This window comes from Ursus arctos, unplaced genomic scaffold (genome assembly GCF_023065955.2).
Source record: "Ursus arctos isolate Adak ecotype North America unplaced genomic scaffold, UrsArc2.0 scaffold_22, whole genome shotgun sequence".
NCBI lineage: Eukaryota > Metazoa > Chordata > Mammalia > Carnivora > Ursidae > Ursus > Ursus arctos.
In genome coordinates, this window is record NW_026622897.1 from 45,897,498 (window position 1) to 45,914,539 (window position 17,042).

At 38.1% G+C, this 17,042-nt stretch overlaps 1 protein-coding gene across 5 annotated transcripts in view; it reads right to left on the minus strand.

The window, feature by feature from the left end:
• Nucleotides 1-17,042, minus strand: part of ANKRD42 (ankyrin repeat domain 42) — a 64,606-nt gene that overhangs the window by 22,137 nt on the left and 25,427 nt on the right. For 3 of the 5 annotated variants that reach the window (XM_026518351.4, XM_057316882.1, XM_048217192.2), the window contains 3 exons: nt 14,167-14,367; nt 5,256-5,381; nt 876-981 (listed from right to left, as the gene is read on the minus strand). In XM_026518351.4, the coding sequence (XP_026374136.2) occupies nt 876-981; nt 5,256-5,381; nt 14,167-14,367 (433 nt within the window). Of the gene's footprint in view, nt 1-875; nt 982-5,255; nt 5,382-14,166; nt 14,368-16,475; nt 16,666-17,042 lie in introns of those variants that run through there. The other 2 variants (XM_057316883.1, XM_057316884.1) reach the window with 2 other exon arrangements.

The window sequence follows — 17,042 nt, forward strand, 5'->3', positions numbered from 1 at the left end:
AAAAAAAATTTTTTCCTGACCTTTATGTAAATTCAGTCTCCCTTCAGTTTTCCTCCTAACTCTTACCATCATCTCTATTAACATTTCTCCCCCAAAACTTTCAAAATAGGAAGACCTAGGAACTTTTACTCCCATGTTCTTATTGTATCTTATATATAACATGTAATATGTTACAATGATTATAATAATAACAATTATGTATGTACAGTGTTTCTTTACAAGATTGTAAACTTGAGGACAAGGGCTGTGTTTTTTCACCTTTGTAATCCTAACACAAACCACAGCAGTAGGGACACACCAAGTATATAGAAAGTTGAATGACAAACAACAAATGAACAAATGGGTGGACTAAATTTTCCTTAAGGACCCAATCTGAGTGTGTGTGGGGGGGGGGGATGCTCAATAATAGGTGTTATAGTTAATTCAAATGTAAATATTAAAATTTGTTTCAAAACCTATGTGACTCCTTTTGATTATTCCTTTTAATCACACAGCATATCTCAATAGGTACGGGCATTTGGGTGACATAATTCTTTTCTGTACCACTGTTCTAAGCATTGTAGAATGTTTAGCATTCCTGGACCTGACCTCACCATATATTAGTGATGGTCTCCAGTCACTGTGACACTCCTCCACACATTTCCAAATTCCCCTCCCCACTCAAGAAAGGGGACAATACTACTTCCCAGTAAAAAATCATTACTTAGTGAGAAAAGCTGGTATATCATCAAATGTCAATTCAGCTTGAAAATCATCATTCCATCAGCACTTGACGGAGTCCTATAATTCCATTAAATCCTAAGAGTTTTTTGAGTGAAAGAGAGTATACACAAAACTTTAGAAACAAAAGAAAGAAGTAAAGCAGACAGGGATACCTCTTAGCCACATCACTGGGTTTCTCCCCTGCTTTGTTGGTAATATTGCTGTCTGCTCCCATTTTAATTATCCACTGCAAACACTCTATGTGGCCTTGCCCAGCAGCTGTTTAAAAAAAAAACACACACACAAAAAGTTATTGCTATTAGTAACAATTGTTTGATATCTCGGACAGTACCATTAGAGAGTATTTTCACAAATACTGATCCTTGTAATAACCAACAAAAGTTGGGGAGATGTTATTCTCTGTTCATTTATGTATTCATTAGACAAACATTTCTTCAAAAATCTACTGTGCTCAGCCCTTATACGGAGGACTTCACATACAGATATAAAAGTTGAAGCTCAAAGAGGTTATTTATTTAACATTACAGAGCATGCAAGTAATGGATTTGAAATGATAATCTAGGTTTTCCCAATCCTTATCCAGAGTTCATCTGCTGCTATCTATAGCTCCTGACAAATCTTGCATATGATATGGCCAGAATATGAGCACAATCCAATTGCAGGGCCACACACTGACTTCGAAAATCTTGTGCCATCTTACAGAAACAGGTTATTCTTCTGATTCTCACAACTCAAAATGTACAGGCCCCTTACTAATTACCTGAGCTGTTTACCACCTTTTTCTAAATCTTGTCCTTAACACACACACTCAGAATTAATTTTCACCTCCACAACTCTGTTTATGTGTCTTCTCACCTAGTGCCCAGTAGTCAATTCTATGTTCATCTAAATTCTATCCATCCTTCTAGATCCATCTGAAGACTCAGGGAAACTGGGGGGGGGGGGGAGACGAACATAATAGACTTAAAAGATCTGACTTTAGGTCTACTAACCAGTGAGACTGGAGTACAGGACAGAACTTAGAAAGTGGCAGGCACATAAAGACCCTCCAAAAATGTCTATAAAGTTGATGAATGAACAAGTGAATGAGAATATTAAGAAAATGTCAGCTTTGCTCTTACCAGCTGTGTAAACTCAGTCAAGAAAACTCATCCCTCTAGACCTCAATTTCCTCATCTTTTAGAGATGATTTCATATTTAGAAGGAGGGTACACTGCTGCTTCATAAAATTACAATAAGAATTAAATGTGATGACAGTTTTACACCCCGTTAAGCATCATACAGACATAAGGTATTATTTCTGAATTCCCACGAACACTTCTTTAATAATTTAACACTGACCAACTTCTTCTGTTCCTCAGTTTCTACTTCTGAATTCCTACTGCATGTATTTTAAGAACCAAATACTTTTTGCCATTAATTACATCCTGCCTTCTACAAATCTCTACTTGTTCACAGTTCAAGGATGTAGCTCCTTAACAGTAGGGTTTGGATCTTGTAGGGTGCAGACATATGATTGTGCTAATATAAGTGCCTCTGTAAAATGAATCAAAGACAAGGAACTTTGGGTATGGCTCTAGTACCTCAAAAAGTGAATCCACCTCCAATACTGGCAAACAGAGAAAAGAGGACACAAAGTCAGATACAATGACAAAGTAAGAACTCTTCTGCCCTTCTCTAGTTCACTCAGAGTCATCTGCCAAACTCAGAGTTGACCCTTGAAAATTCGGCGCTTTCTTGCTGTCTCCTATAGCAAATCCAAAACCAGTTAATAAGGAACAGTACAAGATTTCCCAGACCTCACTTTAGGCAAAAACAGCAACATATTCCATCTTTAAGAGTTACAAAATGGTATTTATGAATCATGGATAATTATTTTATAAGATAGAATGAGGTTTTGTTTTTCTTTTTTTTTAAGAATTTATTTATTTATTTGACAGAGAGAGAGACAGCCAGCAAGAGAGGGCACACAAGCAGGGCAATGGTAGAGGAAGAAGCAGGCTCCCAGCAGAGCAGGGAGCCTGATGTGGGGCTCGATCCCAGGACCCTGGGATCACGCCCTGAGCCGAAGGCAGACGCTTAATGACTGAGCCACCCAGGCGCCCCAAGATAGAATGAGTTTAACCCAACATTTCCATTTTATTACACAGGTAATGTTTACAAAGAGGGAGAGGGGAGGCTAAGTAATTTCTCTAAAATGAAATACAATAAAAAGATTTTTACCCAAGATCCTTATTGTATATTGGTTAGGATATGTTGATTAATTTGATCAATGTATTATAAGAGAACAGATAAAATTATGCTGTGGCTAGAAAGTTTTAAGAAATCATTTGAAAGGAGCCTGGTTGGCTCAGTTGGTTGGGCATCTGCCTTCGGCCCAGGTCGTGATCCAGGGGTCTTGGGACTGAGCCCCACATGAGGCTCCCTGCTCGGCAGGGGGTCTGCCTCTCCCCCTCCTTCCCACTCATGCTCCCTCTCACTATCTCTCTCTCTCAAATAAATAAATAAATAAATTTATTTTTAAAAAAAGAAATCATTTGAAATACTTATGTCTTAGCAAATGAAAGAAAGGAGCAGTCATGGGGATTTAACAATCATTAAATGACTAAGAAGAATACTTCAAAAATAAACACCAAAACTTATTTACTGAATCAAAATCAAAATTAAAGAAAAAGAAGCAGAGAGATTAAAAAATGTGGAAAATGTGAATTAAGTTTTAAGGAGACATCAACTTTTATTTACCCAATTTGGATACAAACTAAATATAGATTATCGCCAGGAAAGGCAAATGTACACAAAATGTCCCTTCCCCCACTTGTAGTCACTTATCACCCCCCATCACACCCCCTGATCCACCCCTGGCACTAGGAGTCCTCAATGGACAAACTGAAAAGACAAGGGGTGAAGGGCAAACACTTTGGGTTCCTCAATTTCACCCTCCCATCTCCCCACAATGGCTGCATCCCAAATACCCTATTGTTATGTATCAAGCCTTTAGACCCTACTTCCAGATCCCTCATTTCAATCTTAGTTCCAGTGGTGAAGAAATGACTGAGAAAGGCTGAAAACCAGCCATCAGTGAAATTTAATCCTTCCTGTGAAGATGCATTATAAGCACCATGATCACACCTATCTTTTGCTTCAGTGTCTGAATGATAACCCACATATACATTAGTAATAAAAAGTGGTTATATCCAGGATATGAAATGGGGCCTTTGCTCCAGGGCACCACATTTAAAAATATATATACATATACCCAGTGCACATTTTAAGTTTCCTCCCCATTCCCAAATCCCATGGTGAAGAGCTAAACCCCTAGATAGCCAGCTAAGATGGAGGAGTGAGATTTTCCAAGTCTAGGAGAGAGTGTTTGCCAAAATAGGAACTTCTTTATGGGAGAAACCCCCTTTGCATTCCCCTTCTTCTTATTCTACCTAACCTCTTTCTTATAAAACTACTGGTACACAAGATGTTTAGATTCTATACTAGATTCATTATGAAGTAAACCAACTTTAACAATTAAACTAAGAACCTAACCAACAGGAACATAATCTGTCATTGGGACCATTAGAAGTTATTTATAAAATAAAATCTAATTCAAACACATGACTGCATTAACTACCCTACTATCTTTTTACTCTCTCTCTCTCTCTTTTTTTTTTAAGGGTTAAGTAATCTCTATGCCCAAGGTGGGGCTAGAACTCATGACCCCAACATCAAGAGTCACATGATCTACTGACTGAGCTTGCCAGGTGCCCCTTTAACACTTTTATAAGAATTACCTGCCATTACATTATGAAATAACTTATAATATCACAAATGAAGCAGAATGGGAATTTCAGATGCATTAGGTTAAAGATTTAGTTTTTGATTTTATAAATAAAAGGAAGACTGGCAAGAATAAATCCTAGAGTACATACTCCCTATAAGGAGTTGACAATTTGATTAAAAAACCTAGTCTGATTAAAGTCGGATTAAAAAACCTAAAAGCTAATTAATATTTTAGAATTCCACACAGAAGGAAGGAGAGAAAGCAGAGAAAAGTGGCAGACATCTTGAAAATGGGTTTAAATCTAATGTTCATTGATATTTCTATGGAAGTAAAAACATCTTTGCAGACTACAAAAAAGAAGAAAAGTGTGCTATACCTTTTTTTTTTCAAATTCTGCCATACCTTTTTCATGCTTTAGCAAGAATTAATAGATCATTTTTAGTCCAAAGAAAATATTAGTCCTAAGAAACTTCTCCAGCAGTGAATTTCATATCTTAACATGTCGATGTCTCAAGAAAATTTCCACTGGAATTACCCTAAATGTGATAGTGAATTTCTGGCATCATAAAAGGAGTATCACAATTGAATTGAAAATTAAGTACTCTGTGTAGCATATAAGGTAAACTGATATCCCCCAGGGTAGTAGGAAAAGTTTTACATTTTCACGTGTTTCTAAGGGATAATTATTTTAAAAGGTAAGTAATTTCAATTCAACAGTAATTGTGTTAGAACTGAAAATAAAGCAGGAATCATAACTCACCTTTATGCATAGGAGTTGATCCATTATTATCCCGTTCATTAATATTGATTACTCCATCTTCTATTAGTTTCTTAAGCATTTCCAAATCACCCTTAAAGGCAGCCACATGACCCGGAAATGCTAAGGCTATGAAAAAAATTCATCATTTCAGTAAACACATGAGTTCATTCCTTTTCCCTTCCTTAAGCAGTCACATATTTCAGATTTCAATATTAACTCAATTATGACAATGTTATACTGGAATTAGTTCAACTGATGCAATGACAATTAATAAAAAGAGAATCATAAAATGAGATTATTATTAATTGTGTAGCCCTTTCTCCCCACAGGATTTCAAACATGCCAGGAATAGTACTGTACCAGAATTATTCTTAGCCATATTCCATTCTTTCCTCAGACCAACACAAAACACAAGAAGATGGTCATTTTCAACCCTTTGTATAAAGACATACTTGGTCTAAGGTCCTACAAAAACTCTGTTTGCAAGGAAGTGAAGAAAGCAAAATAAACTGGAAGCAGATAAAGTATACATACATATACAAACACATATACACACATGCCTATGTAAATGTACCTGACCTAGTGCCTAACTATAAATACTTGATAAAATGTTTTTAATGTAACAACTACATATATTTCGCCCTAACTGAAATGCCAGACATGGTGGTAAGCACTGGTAAGGAATGCCTCATTATAATCCTCTTAACAACTTTGAGATATAGTTATTCTCATTTTTAAATACATAAAGGAAACAGAATAGCCAGAGTATTTTTAAAGATTTATTTATTTTAGAGAGATAAAGAGACAGCACTGTGGGGAGAGGGAGAGAGTACCAAGCAGACTCTGTGCTGAGTGCAGAGCCCAATGCAGGGCTCAATCTCATGACCCCAAGGATCATGATCTGAACTGAAGCCAAGAGTTAGATGCTTAACCAACTGCACCACTGAGATGCCCCTCTAAAGAGCATTTTTAAAAGAACATAGTTGGAGACTTACACTACCTAAGTCTTACTATAAAGCTATAGTAATCAAGACAATTGTAGTACTGGCAAATAAACAAATATATCAGTAAGACAGAAAGCAGAGGCCAGAAATACACCCATGCATATACAGGCAACTGATTTTTTACAAAGCTGACAAAATATTTCAATGGGGAAAGGAAGCCTTTCCAAAAGAAAAAATGGTGCTAGGACAAATAGCTATATGTGGGAGAGGAAAAACAAAAATTTTTTAATAAACACTTTATTTCACTCAAAGTTCCACATAAAACTTAACTTAATGTAGATCAAAGATCTGAATTTAAAAACTTCTAGAAAACTATGAAAGAATATCTTGCTAACTTTGAGGTGGACAAATATTTCACAAATAGGACACACAAAAAATGACCTGTAGAAAAGATTGATAAATTATACCTTATCAACATTTAAAACTTCTGTTCTTTGAAAGATATTTCAGGGGGAGCCTGGGTGGTGCAGTCGTTAAGCGTCTGCCTTTGGCTCAGGGCGTGATCCTGGCGTTCCGGGATCGAGCACCACATCAGGCTCCTAGGAGCCTGCTTCTTCCTCTCCCACTCCCCCTGCTTGTGTTCCCTCTCTCGCTGGCTGTCTCTCTCTGTCAAATAAATAAATAAATCTTAAAAAAAAAAATCTTAAAAAAAAATATATTTCATGGGGCACCTGGGTGGCTCAGTTAAGCGTCCAACTCTTGATTTCAGCTCAGGTCATGATATCAGGATCATGAGATCAAGCCATGTGTCAGACTCCATACTGAGCATGGAGCCTAAGATTCTTGCTCCATACTGAACGTAGAACCTAAGATTCTCTCTCCCTTCTCTCCCTGCCCCTCCCCTGTTACTCATGTGCATTCCCTCTCAAAAATAAAATTAAATATATATATAATGTAATATATATGTAATATATATGCGATATATATATTATATTTATATATATATATATTATGTATTATGTATTATGCATACGTAATATATATGTATGGAACCAGGCAAGCTTCAGAATGGAAGAAAATACAGGCCATAACAAAACATAAAGAACTGTCAAATGTCGATCATTAGTAGACAAACGACCCAATTAAAATTTGGGGAAAAGAATTAAACAGACACTCATAAAAGACATATGAATACCCATTTGAAAAGATGCTCAATATCATTAGTTTTCAGGAAAATGTAGACTAAAACCACCGTAAGTTAACACTACATGTCCATTAAAACAGCTAATAAAACAGACTGACCATATCAAGAGCTAGCAATTCCATGAAGCGAACGGAATTCTCATATATATATCTGGTGGGGATGTAAAGCAATACAACCACTTTAGAAAATAGTTAATAACAACTTCTTTTTGTTGTTGTTATTGTTGTTGCTAACTAGGCTTCACACCCAGCATGGAGCCCACTGTGTGGCCTGAACTCATGACCCTAAGATCAAGACCTGATCTGAGGTCAAGAGTCAGATGCTTAAATGACTGAGCCACTCAGGTGCCGCAATTACACAACTTCTTAAAGTTAAACATATACCCGTCATACACCATACACTCTACTCCTCCGTATTTACCAAGAGAACTGCAAACATATGTCTGTGTAAATGTTCAGGGCAGCTTTATTAATAATAGCTCAAAACTGGAAACAATCCGAATGTTCATTAGCAGGTGAACTGTTAAAAAATATATATATGGTACATCCATATAATGGAATGCTACTCCGCAATAAGAAGGAATGAACTATTATTAATATACATAACAGGGATGAATCTCAAAATGGTTCCATTAGAAAATTCAAACTAATCTAAAGGGACAGAAAGCAAGTAAGTGGTTGTGTGGGGCCAGGGTGAAAGTAAGGGTGAACTGCGAGGGGATATTAAAAAAAACTCTGAGGTGATGGAAATGTTTTATATCTTGATTGTGATGGTTTCATGACTGTAAACATACTTCAAAACTCACCAAACCGCACACTAAATGAATACAGTTTCTTATACATAAATCATACTCTAATAAAGTTGATTTTAGGTGTACCTGCGTGGCTCAGTTGGTTCAGTGTCTCTTGACTTGGCTCAGGACATGATCTCAGGGTCCTGGCATCGAGCCCAGGTCAGGCTTCATGCTCAGCAGGGAGTCTGCTTGAGGATTCTCCCTCTCTCTCTGCCCCTCCCCCCATTTGTGCACTCTCACTCTCAAATAAATAAGTAAATCTTAAAAAAAAAACATAAAAATAAAGTTGATTTTTTAAAAAGGATATCCTAATCAGAGTGAAAAAACAAGCCACAGTGTGAGAGAAAATATCTATATCAGATAAAATTAATAAAGGATTGGAATCGAGACTATACAAAGAACTCAAATTATTTTGAAAAGGACAAACAACATGATTTTTAAAAAGGGAAAAAAGTATAGGCAAGCAATTTATAGAAGACAAAACAAATAGTCCATAACTTACAGAAAGATGTTCAACCTCATTGATAATCAAGAAAATGCAAATCAGAGATTGGAGTTAAGATGGCGGAGGAGTAGGGGATCCCTTTTTCAGCCGGTCCCCTGAGTCGAGCTGGATAGGTACCAGACCAGCCTGAACATCCACGGAATCAGCCTGAGATGCAGGAAGATACATCTGGATCTCTACAAATGAACATCCCCAGCGATGAGTATTGAGGTACGAAGTGGGGAGCCGTGAAACCGCGCACAGATATCGGAAGATAAACGGAAGGGGGAGGGAGCCGCTGCGTTCGGGCCCCGGGAAGCAGTAGCCACCTGCACGGGGGAGCGGGCGGACTCCTGGACCGGCACCCGCAAGAGAGCAGACTGAGACCATGAGCCAGGGAACGTGCACCACCAGACTGAAACGGAGCCCCAGTGCGCTCATTGGAACCAGACTGAGACCGGGAGCTCCAGAACACGCAGGGGTGGCTGGCGGTTGGCGGTGTTAGAAACACAAAGGACAGAGATGCACCGGCCCTGGAAATGAGGGCTGGGACGCCGGGTGTGGGGTGCACATCCTGGGATGCTGCAGGGTTGAGCAGCACCAAGAGAAACAGAGTTAAAGTGGCCAGAACATCAGTGGAGAATGGTCCGCGATCCCTCTGTTCTGAGACAGAGGCTGAGATTCGGCCACTGCTACTCTGACTCTCAGAAGAGGCACAGCAAACCGCCAGGGAAAGCCGCCAGAGAACAAAAGCCTGGAAATACCAGCTCACAGTGTGCCCACCCCCATTCCCCCTCGCAGGGGACACGGAGACTCTACCCAAACAGGGTTGTCTGAGTATCGGCGCGGCAGGCCCCTTCCCCAGAAGGCAGGCTGAAAAATCAAGAAGCCCACATCCTTAAGATCCCTATAAAACAAGGGCGCACAGCCTGGGTCCTGGTCAAAACCCCGCAACCTCTCCTCATCAGAATGAAGAGAAGGAGAAATCCCCTCCCAGCAAAGAAAAGACAATGAATCTGTGGCCTCTGCCACAGAACTAATGGATATGGATATAACTAAATTATCAGAAATGGAATTTAGAATAACAATGGTCAAGATGATGTGTAGACTTGAAAAAAGTATTAATGAAAATGTTAATGACAATATAGAATCTCCAAGGGCGGAAATGAGAATGAATCTGGCAGAAATTAAAAATTCTATGAGCCAAATGCAGGCAAAACTAGAGGCTCTGATGGCCAGGGTGAATGAGGCAGAAGAACGTATCAGTGAATTGGAGGATGGGTTAATAGAAGACAAAGCTAAAATAGAATCTGGACTTAAAAAAATCCACGCTCAAGAATGTAGGTTACGGGAGATTACTGACTCAATGAAACGTTCCAATGTCGGAATCATCAGCATCCCCGAGGGGGTGGAGAAAAACAGAGGTCTAGAAGAGATATTTGAACAAATTGTAGCTGAAAATTTCCCTAATCTAGCAAGGGAAACAGAGATTCGTGTCCAAGAGGCAGAGAGGACCCCTCCCAGGCTCAACCATGACAAACCTACGCCATGTGAAGTAATAGTGCAATTCGCAAATATTAGATCCAAGGATACAGTATTGAAAGTGGCCAGGGCAAAGAAATTTCTCATGTACCAAGGCAAAGGTATCAGAATTATGTCAGACCTGTCTACACAGACCTGGAATAAGAGAAAGGGTTGGGGGGGGCATTTTTAAAGCTCTTTCAGAGAAAAACATGCAGCCAAGGATCCTTTATCCAGCAAGGCTGTCATTCAGAATTGATGGAGAAATAAAGACCTTCCAGAATCGCCAGTCATTGACCAATTTCGTAACCATGAAACCAGCCCTACAGGAGATATTAAGGGGGGTTCTATAAAGGTAAAAATGCCCCAAGAGTGATACAGAACAGAAAGTCACAATCGATAGAAACAAAGACTTTACTGGCAATATGGCATCATGATTAGAATCATATCTCTCAATATTCAGTCTCAATGTAAATGGCCTAAATGCTCCCATAAAACACCACAGGGTTGCAGATTGGATAAAAAGACATGACCCATCCATTTGCTGTCTACAAGAGACTCATTTTGAACCTAAAGATACATTCAGACTGAAAGTAAAGGGATGGAATAACATCCTTCATGCCAATGGACCTCAAAAGAAAGCTGGGGTAGCAATTCTCATATCAGACAGATTGGATTTTAAACTAAAGACTATAGTTAGAGACACAGAAGGGCACTATATTATTCTTAAAGGATGTATCCAACAAGTGGATATGACAATTATAAATATATATGCCCCCAACAGGGGAGCAGCAAGATACACAAGCCAACTCTTAACCAGAATAAAGAGACATATAGATAAAAATACGTTAATAGTAGGGGATCTCAACACTCCACTATCAGAAATAGACAGAACACCCATGCAAAAAATCGACAAAGAAACAAGGGCTTTGAATGCCATACTCAACGAGTTGGACCTCATAGATATTTATAGAACACTACACCCCCAAACCAAAGAATACTCATTCTATTCTAATGCCCATGGAACATTCTCAAGAATAGACCATGTTCTGGGACACAAAACAGGTCTCAACCGATACCAAAAGACTGAAATTATTCCCTGCATATTCTCAGACCACAACGCTTTGAAATTGGAATTCAACCACAAGGAAAAATTTGGAAGAAACTCAAACCCTTGGAGACTAAGAACCATCCTGCTCAGGAATGATTCGATAAACCAGGAAATCAAAAGCCAATTTAAAAAATTTATGGAGACCAACAAGAATGAAAACACAATGGTCCAAAACCTATGGGATACTGCAAAGGCAGTCCTAAGGGAGAAATACATAGTCATTCAAGCCTCACTCAAAAGAACAGAAAAATCTAAAATGCAGTTTTTATATTCTCACCTCAAGAAGCTGGAACAGCAACAGACGGACAGACCTAATCCACTCATGAGGAAGCAGCTGACCAAGATTAGAGCAGAAATCAATGAATTAGAAACCAGGAGTACAGTAGGGTAGATCAAAAGAACTAGAAGCTGGTTCTTTGAGAGAATCAATAAAATTGACAGACCACTGGCAAGACTTATCCAAAAGAATAGAGAAAGTACCCAAATTAATAAAATTATGAATGAAAAAGGAGAGGTCACAACCAACACCAATGAAATTGGAAGGATTATTAGAAGCTTTTATCAACAGCTTTATGCCAATAAATTAAGCAATCTGGAAGAGATGGAGGCCTTCCTGGAAACCTATAAACTACCAAGACTGAAACAGGAAGAAATTGATTTTTTAAACAGGCCAATTAATTATGAAGAGATTGAGTCAGTGATAAACAACCTTCCAAAAAACAAAACTCCAGGCCCGGACGGTTTTCCTGGGGAATTCTACCAAACATTAAAGGAAGAAATAATACCTATTCTCCTAAAGCTATTTCAAAAAATAGAAACAGAAGGAAAGCTACCAAACTCATTCTATGAGGCCAACATTACCTTGATCCCCAAACCAGGCAAAGACCCCATCAAAAAGGAGAATAACAGACCGATTTCCCTAATGTAGTGAAGAGAAGGGCCATATGCACCCCAATGTTCATAGCAGCATTGTCCACAATAGCCAAAGCGTGGAAGGAACCGAGATGCCCTTCAACAGATGACTGGATTAAGAAGTTGTGGTCCATATATACAATGGAATATTACTCAGCTATCAGAAAGAACGAGTTCTCAACATTTGCTGCAACATGGACGGCACTGGAGGAGATAATGCTAAGTGAAATAAGTCAAGCAGAGAAAGACAATTATCATATGATTTCTCTCATCTATGGAACATAAGAACTAGGAAGATCAGTAGGGAAAGAAAGGGATAAGGGGGGGGGGGTAATCAGAAGGGGGAATGAAGCATGAGAGACTATGGACTCTGAGAAACAAACTGAGGGCTTCAGAGGGGAGGGAGGTGGGGGAATGGGATAGACTGGTGATGGGTAGTAAGGAGGGCACGTATTGCATGGTGCACTGGGTGTTATACGCAACTAATGAATCATCGAACTTTACATCAGAAACCAGGGATGTACTGTATGGTGACTAACATAATATAATAAAAAAATAAAGAAAAAAAAAGAAAATGCAAATCAAAATACAAATTAAGCCTTTTCATACTTAACTGGCAAATATTTTAATGTCTGAGAATACTGAATATCGTTTCTCTAAATTCCCACCAAACATTGCTGATGAGAGTATAAACTTCTACAACTACTCTGATGAAGAATCTAGCAATCCCTATGTATACTGAAGATGGGCATATCCCGCCAATCAAACCCTAAAGTAGAACTGCACACCTTTTTACCCAAGCAGAGCTCTTAACTCTCAGTCTTCAGAGAAGATAGGCAGTACCTCAAGAAGCCACACCCAACAATCCTAGTGTGCCATACAAATACTGTCTATGTGGACTATGTGTGAAGGTAGGGAAGCACTTCTCTAAAGACTCTTGTACATGTACTTACGGAGGCATGTTCAAGAATATTCATGACCACACTCGCTGTAATAGTGAAAAACAATCTAACTATCAAATTGGAAAATGGATAAACAATGGTTTTCATAAAATGCAATACTATACAAACAAAAAGAATAAACTAGGATACTTCCAACAGCCTAATAAATTTCAAAGACATAGTATTTTGTGGGAAAAAGCAAGGAATAGAAGAGTGCATACTGTTTTAAATGCCATTTTCCTAAGATTTTAAAAGAAGTTTCCAGGACTGCTAGCTGTCCACTAAAATGTTCTTCCTTCAATAGTAAGAGAGTTGCAGCTGAGGTGAGTCTTCTCAGCTAGGTACTGAATCCTCCAGGCTTCCTCACAGCTGGTGTGCCCATGTGACTAACTTTTGCCAATGGAATGTTGGCAAAAGTGATGAATACAAATTAGACCTTGAAAATCTCTGGTCCTAACCTTATAGTCTTGCTCCTCCCCACCTTCTGCTAAATTAAATTCCCTACAAGCAGAGCGAGCTAGTTGGGAAGAAAACCAGTTATTGAATGACTGTACAGCACAAATTCACTCTTCAACCTGGGCTGTCTCATAAATCCTTAAGCTGCTGAATTTTAGGATTTCTTAGAACATGTTAGTCTATTACTCTAAAAACACACAATAGTGCATATTTTGGGGAGTACATACACACTAAATATAAAACCTATAGGATGGAATTATAAATCTAAAACAATGGTTACCTCTAAGAATTAAAAAAAAAGAATAATAGAGATAGAACCAAGAAGGTTTTAAATGTATAGCACTTTATCCTTAAATAAATGTCATAAAAAATGTTCATTACATTAATCTCTATATGTTTCTGCCTAAAATATTTCATAATAAAGAAGAGAAAATGAATGTGCAGACAATTATAAATAGCATATTTAAACATAACATTTGCCTTATAACTTCTTTTTTTTTCTACTTATTAAATGCTAAATAAAACATTTCAGGTTTATTACTTACTTTCCTGATCTTTCAGATCACTTCCTTCATACTCAGTCCCTTGGATAAACTGCAAAATGTTCTGCTTAAAGAACCTCTGGGCCAGATCCAATACATTTTCTCCATTATCATTGAAGGCTTTTAAAGCTTGTGTTGTACTGTTCATTTTACTGAGGAGGAATTTAAAGCAGTAAAGGTGACCTTCCATGGCTGCTAAGTGAACTATAGGAGAAAGAGAAAAAAACTAATTTGTAAATTGACTTTAAAATAACTTGAAAAAGAAATAACAACATTGGCTCTTATCCTCACAGGGAGATGACTGTCCCTTCATCTGTAACAGGGACATACTCTGAGCAAGGTAACACATTTTTTTCCAACCCCACAAGTCCTTACTCAGCCTTCTAGTCATGCCAAAGCAACAGACGAAATGATTAAAGAGTTAACACATACTGCGAATGTACAGACACCAGATGAGAGATACCAAAGAGCAGGCCCCAGAATATTTTCTTGAAAAGTGAAATCACAATTATGCCACTTATAATTACATGAGAAAATACTTGCTATGTAAGACAAATGATAGGTAAACTTATTTTAATGTTTTGGAAAAAAGTGGGAAAAATAAACCAAAATAGTCACTATGTAATTATGAATGTTATTTTTATCACTATGTATTTTGTCACCTTTCCACAGACATTAATTATTTTATTAAAAACAGACTGGATCAAAACTGCAGACAAAGCACACATACTACCTCACCATTTCTATTCTCAATCCTTGAAAATAACAGAAAAGATATTTTTTGAAGCCAAAAAAGACTAGAAAAACAAATGAGAACACCAAGAACAAACAACAAATGTTAAGGAACCCCTGAAAGAAAACATACTGAATCAGACTGAAGGAGAGCCACAAACCAAAATCTGCAAAAAACAGGAATGGTTCTGGGTATTAAAAGCTTAGAGGCAGTGATTACAATGGGAGGCTTTATATCTCTGGAGAAGTGATTACTTGGGAAACAACCCAATAAATATATAAACCTTGCCACTGGAGAAATAGGGCAGTACCTAAGTGACTGGTGTAAAGCAGGAGAAACAAGATGCAACAAAACCCAAAGATAAGCTGATGGCACATGCCACTCTACACTTTCTCAGCTGAACCTAAAAAAAACCAGCTCATTCATCATACATACACCTACATCTTTTACAGGCATTAGGAACTTAACATCAAAAACTCAACTCCTCTGGAAAGAACTCAAATACATGGAGGCTAAAGAGCATCCTACTAAAGAAAGAATGGGTCAACCAGGAAATTAAAGAATAATTTACAAAATTCATGGAAACAAATGAAAATGAAAACACAACTGTTCAAAATCTTTGGGATGCAGCAAAGGCAGTCCTAAGAGGAATGTATATAGCAATACAAGCCTTTCTCAAGAAATAAGAAAGGTCTCAAATATACAACCTAACTCTACACCTAAAGGAGCTGGAAATAGAACAGAAAATAAAGCCTAAACCCAGCAGGAGAAGAGAAATAATAAAGATCAGAGCAGAAATCAATGAAATACAAACCAAAAGAACAGTAGAACAAATGAACGAAACTAGGACTTGGCTCTTTGAAAGAATTACAAGATTGATAAACCCCTGGCCAGACTTATCAAAAAGAAAACAGAAAGGACCCAAATAAATAAAATCATGAATGAAAGAGGAGAGATCACAACCAACACCAAAGAAATACAAACAGATTTAAGAACATATTATGAGCAACTATACACCAACAAATTAGACAATCTGGAAGAAAGGGATGCATTCCTAGAGACATATAAACTACCAAAACTGAAGCAGGAACAAATAGAAAACCTGAACAGACCCATAACCAGCAAGGAAATTGAAGCAGTAATCAAATATCTCCCAATAAATAAGAGTCCAGGGCCAGATGGCTTCCCAGGGGAATTCTACCAAACATTTAAAGAAGAATTAATACCTATTCTTCTGAAACTCTTCCAAAAAATAGAAGGAAAACTTCCAAACTCATTTTATGAGGCCAGCATTACCTTGATCCCAAAACCAGACAAAGACACCACCAAAAAAGAGAATTATAGGCCAATATCCCTGATGAACATGGATGCAAAAATTCTCACCAAAACACTAGCCAATAGGATCCAACAGTACATTAAAAGGATTATTCACCACGACCAAGTGGAATTTATCCCTGGGCTGCAAGGTTAGTTCAACATCTGCAAATCAATCATTGTGATACACTACATTAATAAAAGAAAGGACAAGAACCATATGATACTCTCAATAGATGCAAAAAAAAAAGCATTTGACAAAGTACAGCATCATTTCTTTATTAAAACTCTTCACAGGGGCGCCTGGGTAGCGCAGTTGTTAAGTGTCTGCCTTCTGCTCAGGGCGTGATCCTGGAGTTCCGGGATCGAGTCCCACATCGGGCTCCTCTGCTGGGAGCCTGCTTCCTCCTCTCCCGCTCCCCCTGCTTGTGTTCCCTCTCTCGCTGGCTGTCTCTCTGTCAAATAAATGAATAAAATCTTTTAAAAAAAAAACTCTTCACAATGTAGGGATAGAGGGTACATACCTCAATAGCATAAAAGCCATCTATGAAAAACCCACAGCGAATATCATTCTCAATGGGAAAAAACTGAGAGCTTTTCCCCTAAGGTCAGGAACATGGCAGGGATGTCCACTATCACCACTGCTATTCAACATAATACTAGATGTCCTAGCCTCAGCAATCGGACAATGAAAAGAAATAAAAGGCATCTGAATTGGCAAAGAAGAAGTCGAACTCTCACTCTTTGCAGATGATATGATACTTTATGTAGAAAACCCCAAAGACTCCACCCCAAAACTGCTAGAACTCATACAGGAATTCGGTAAAGTGGC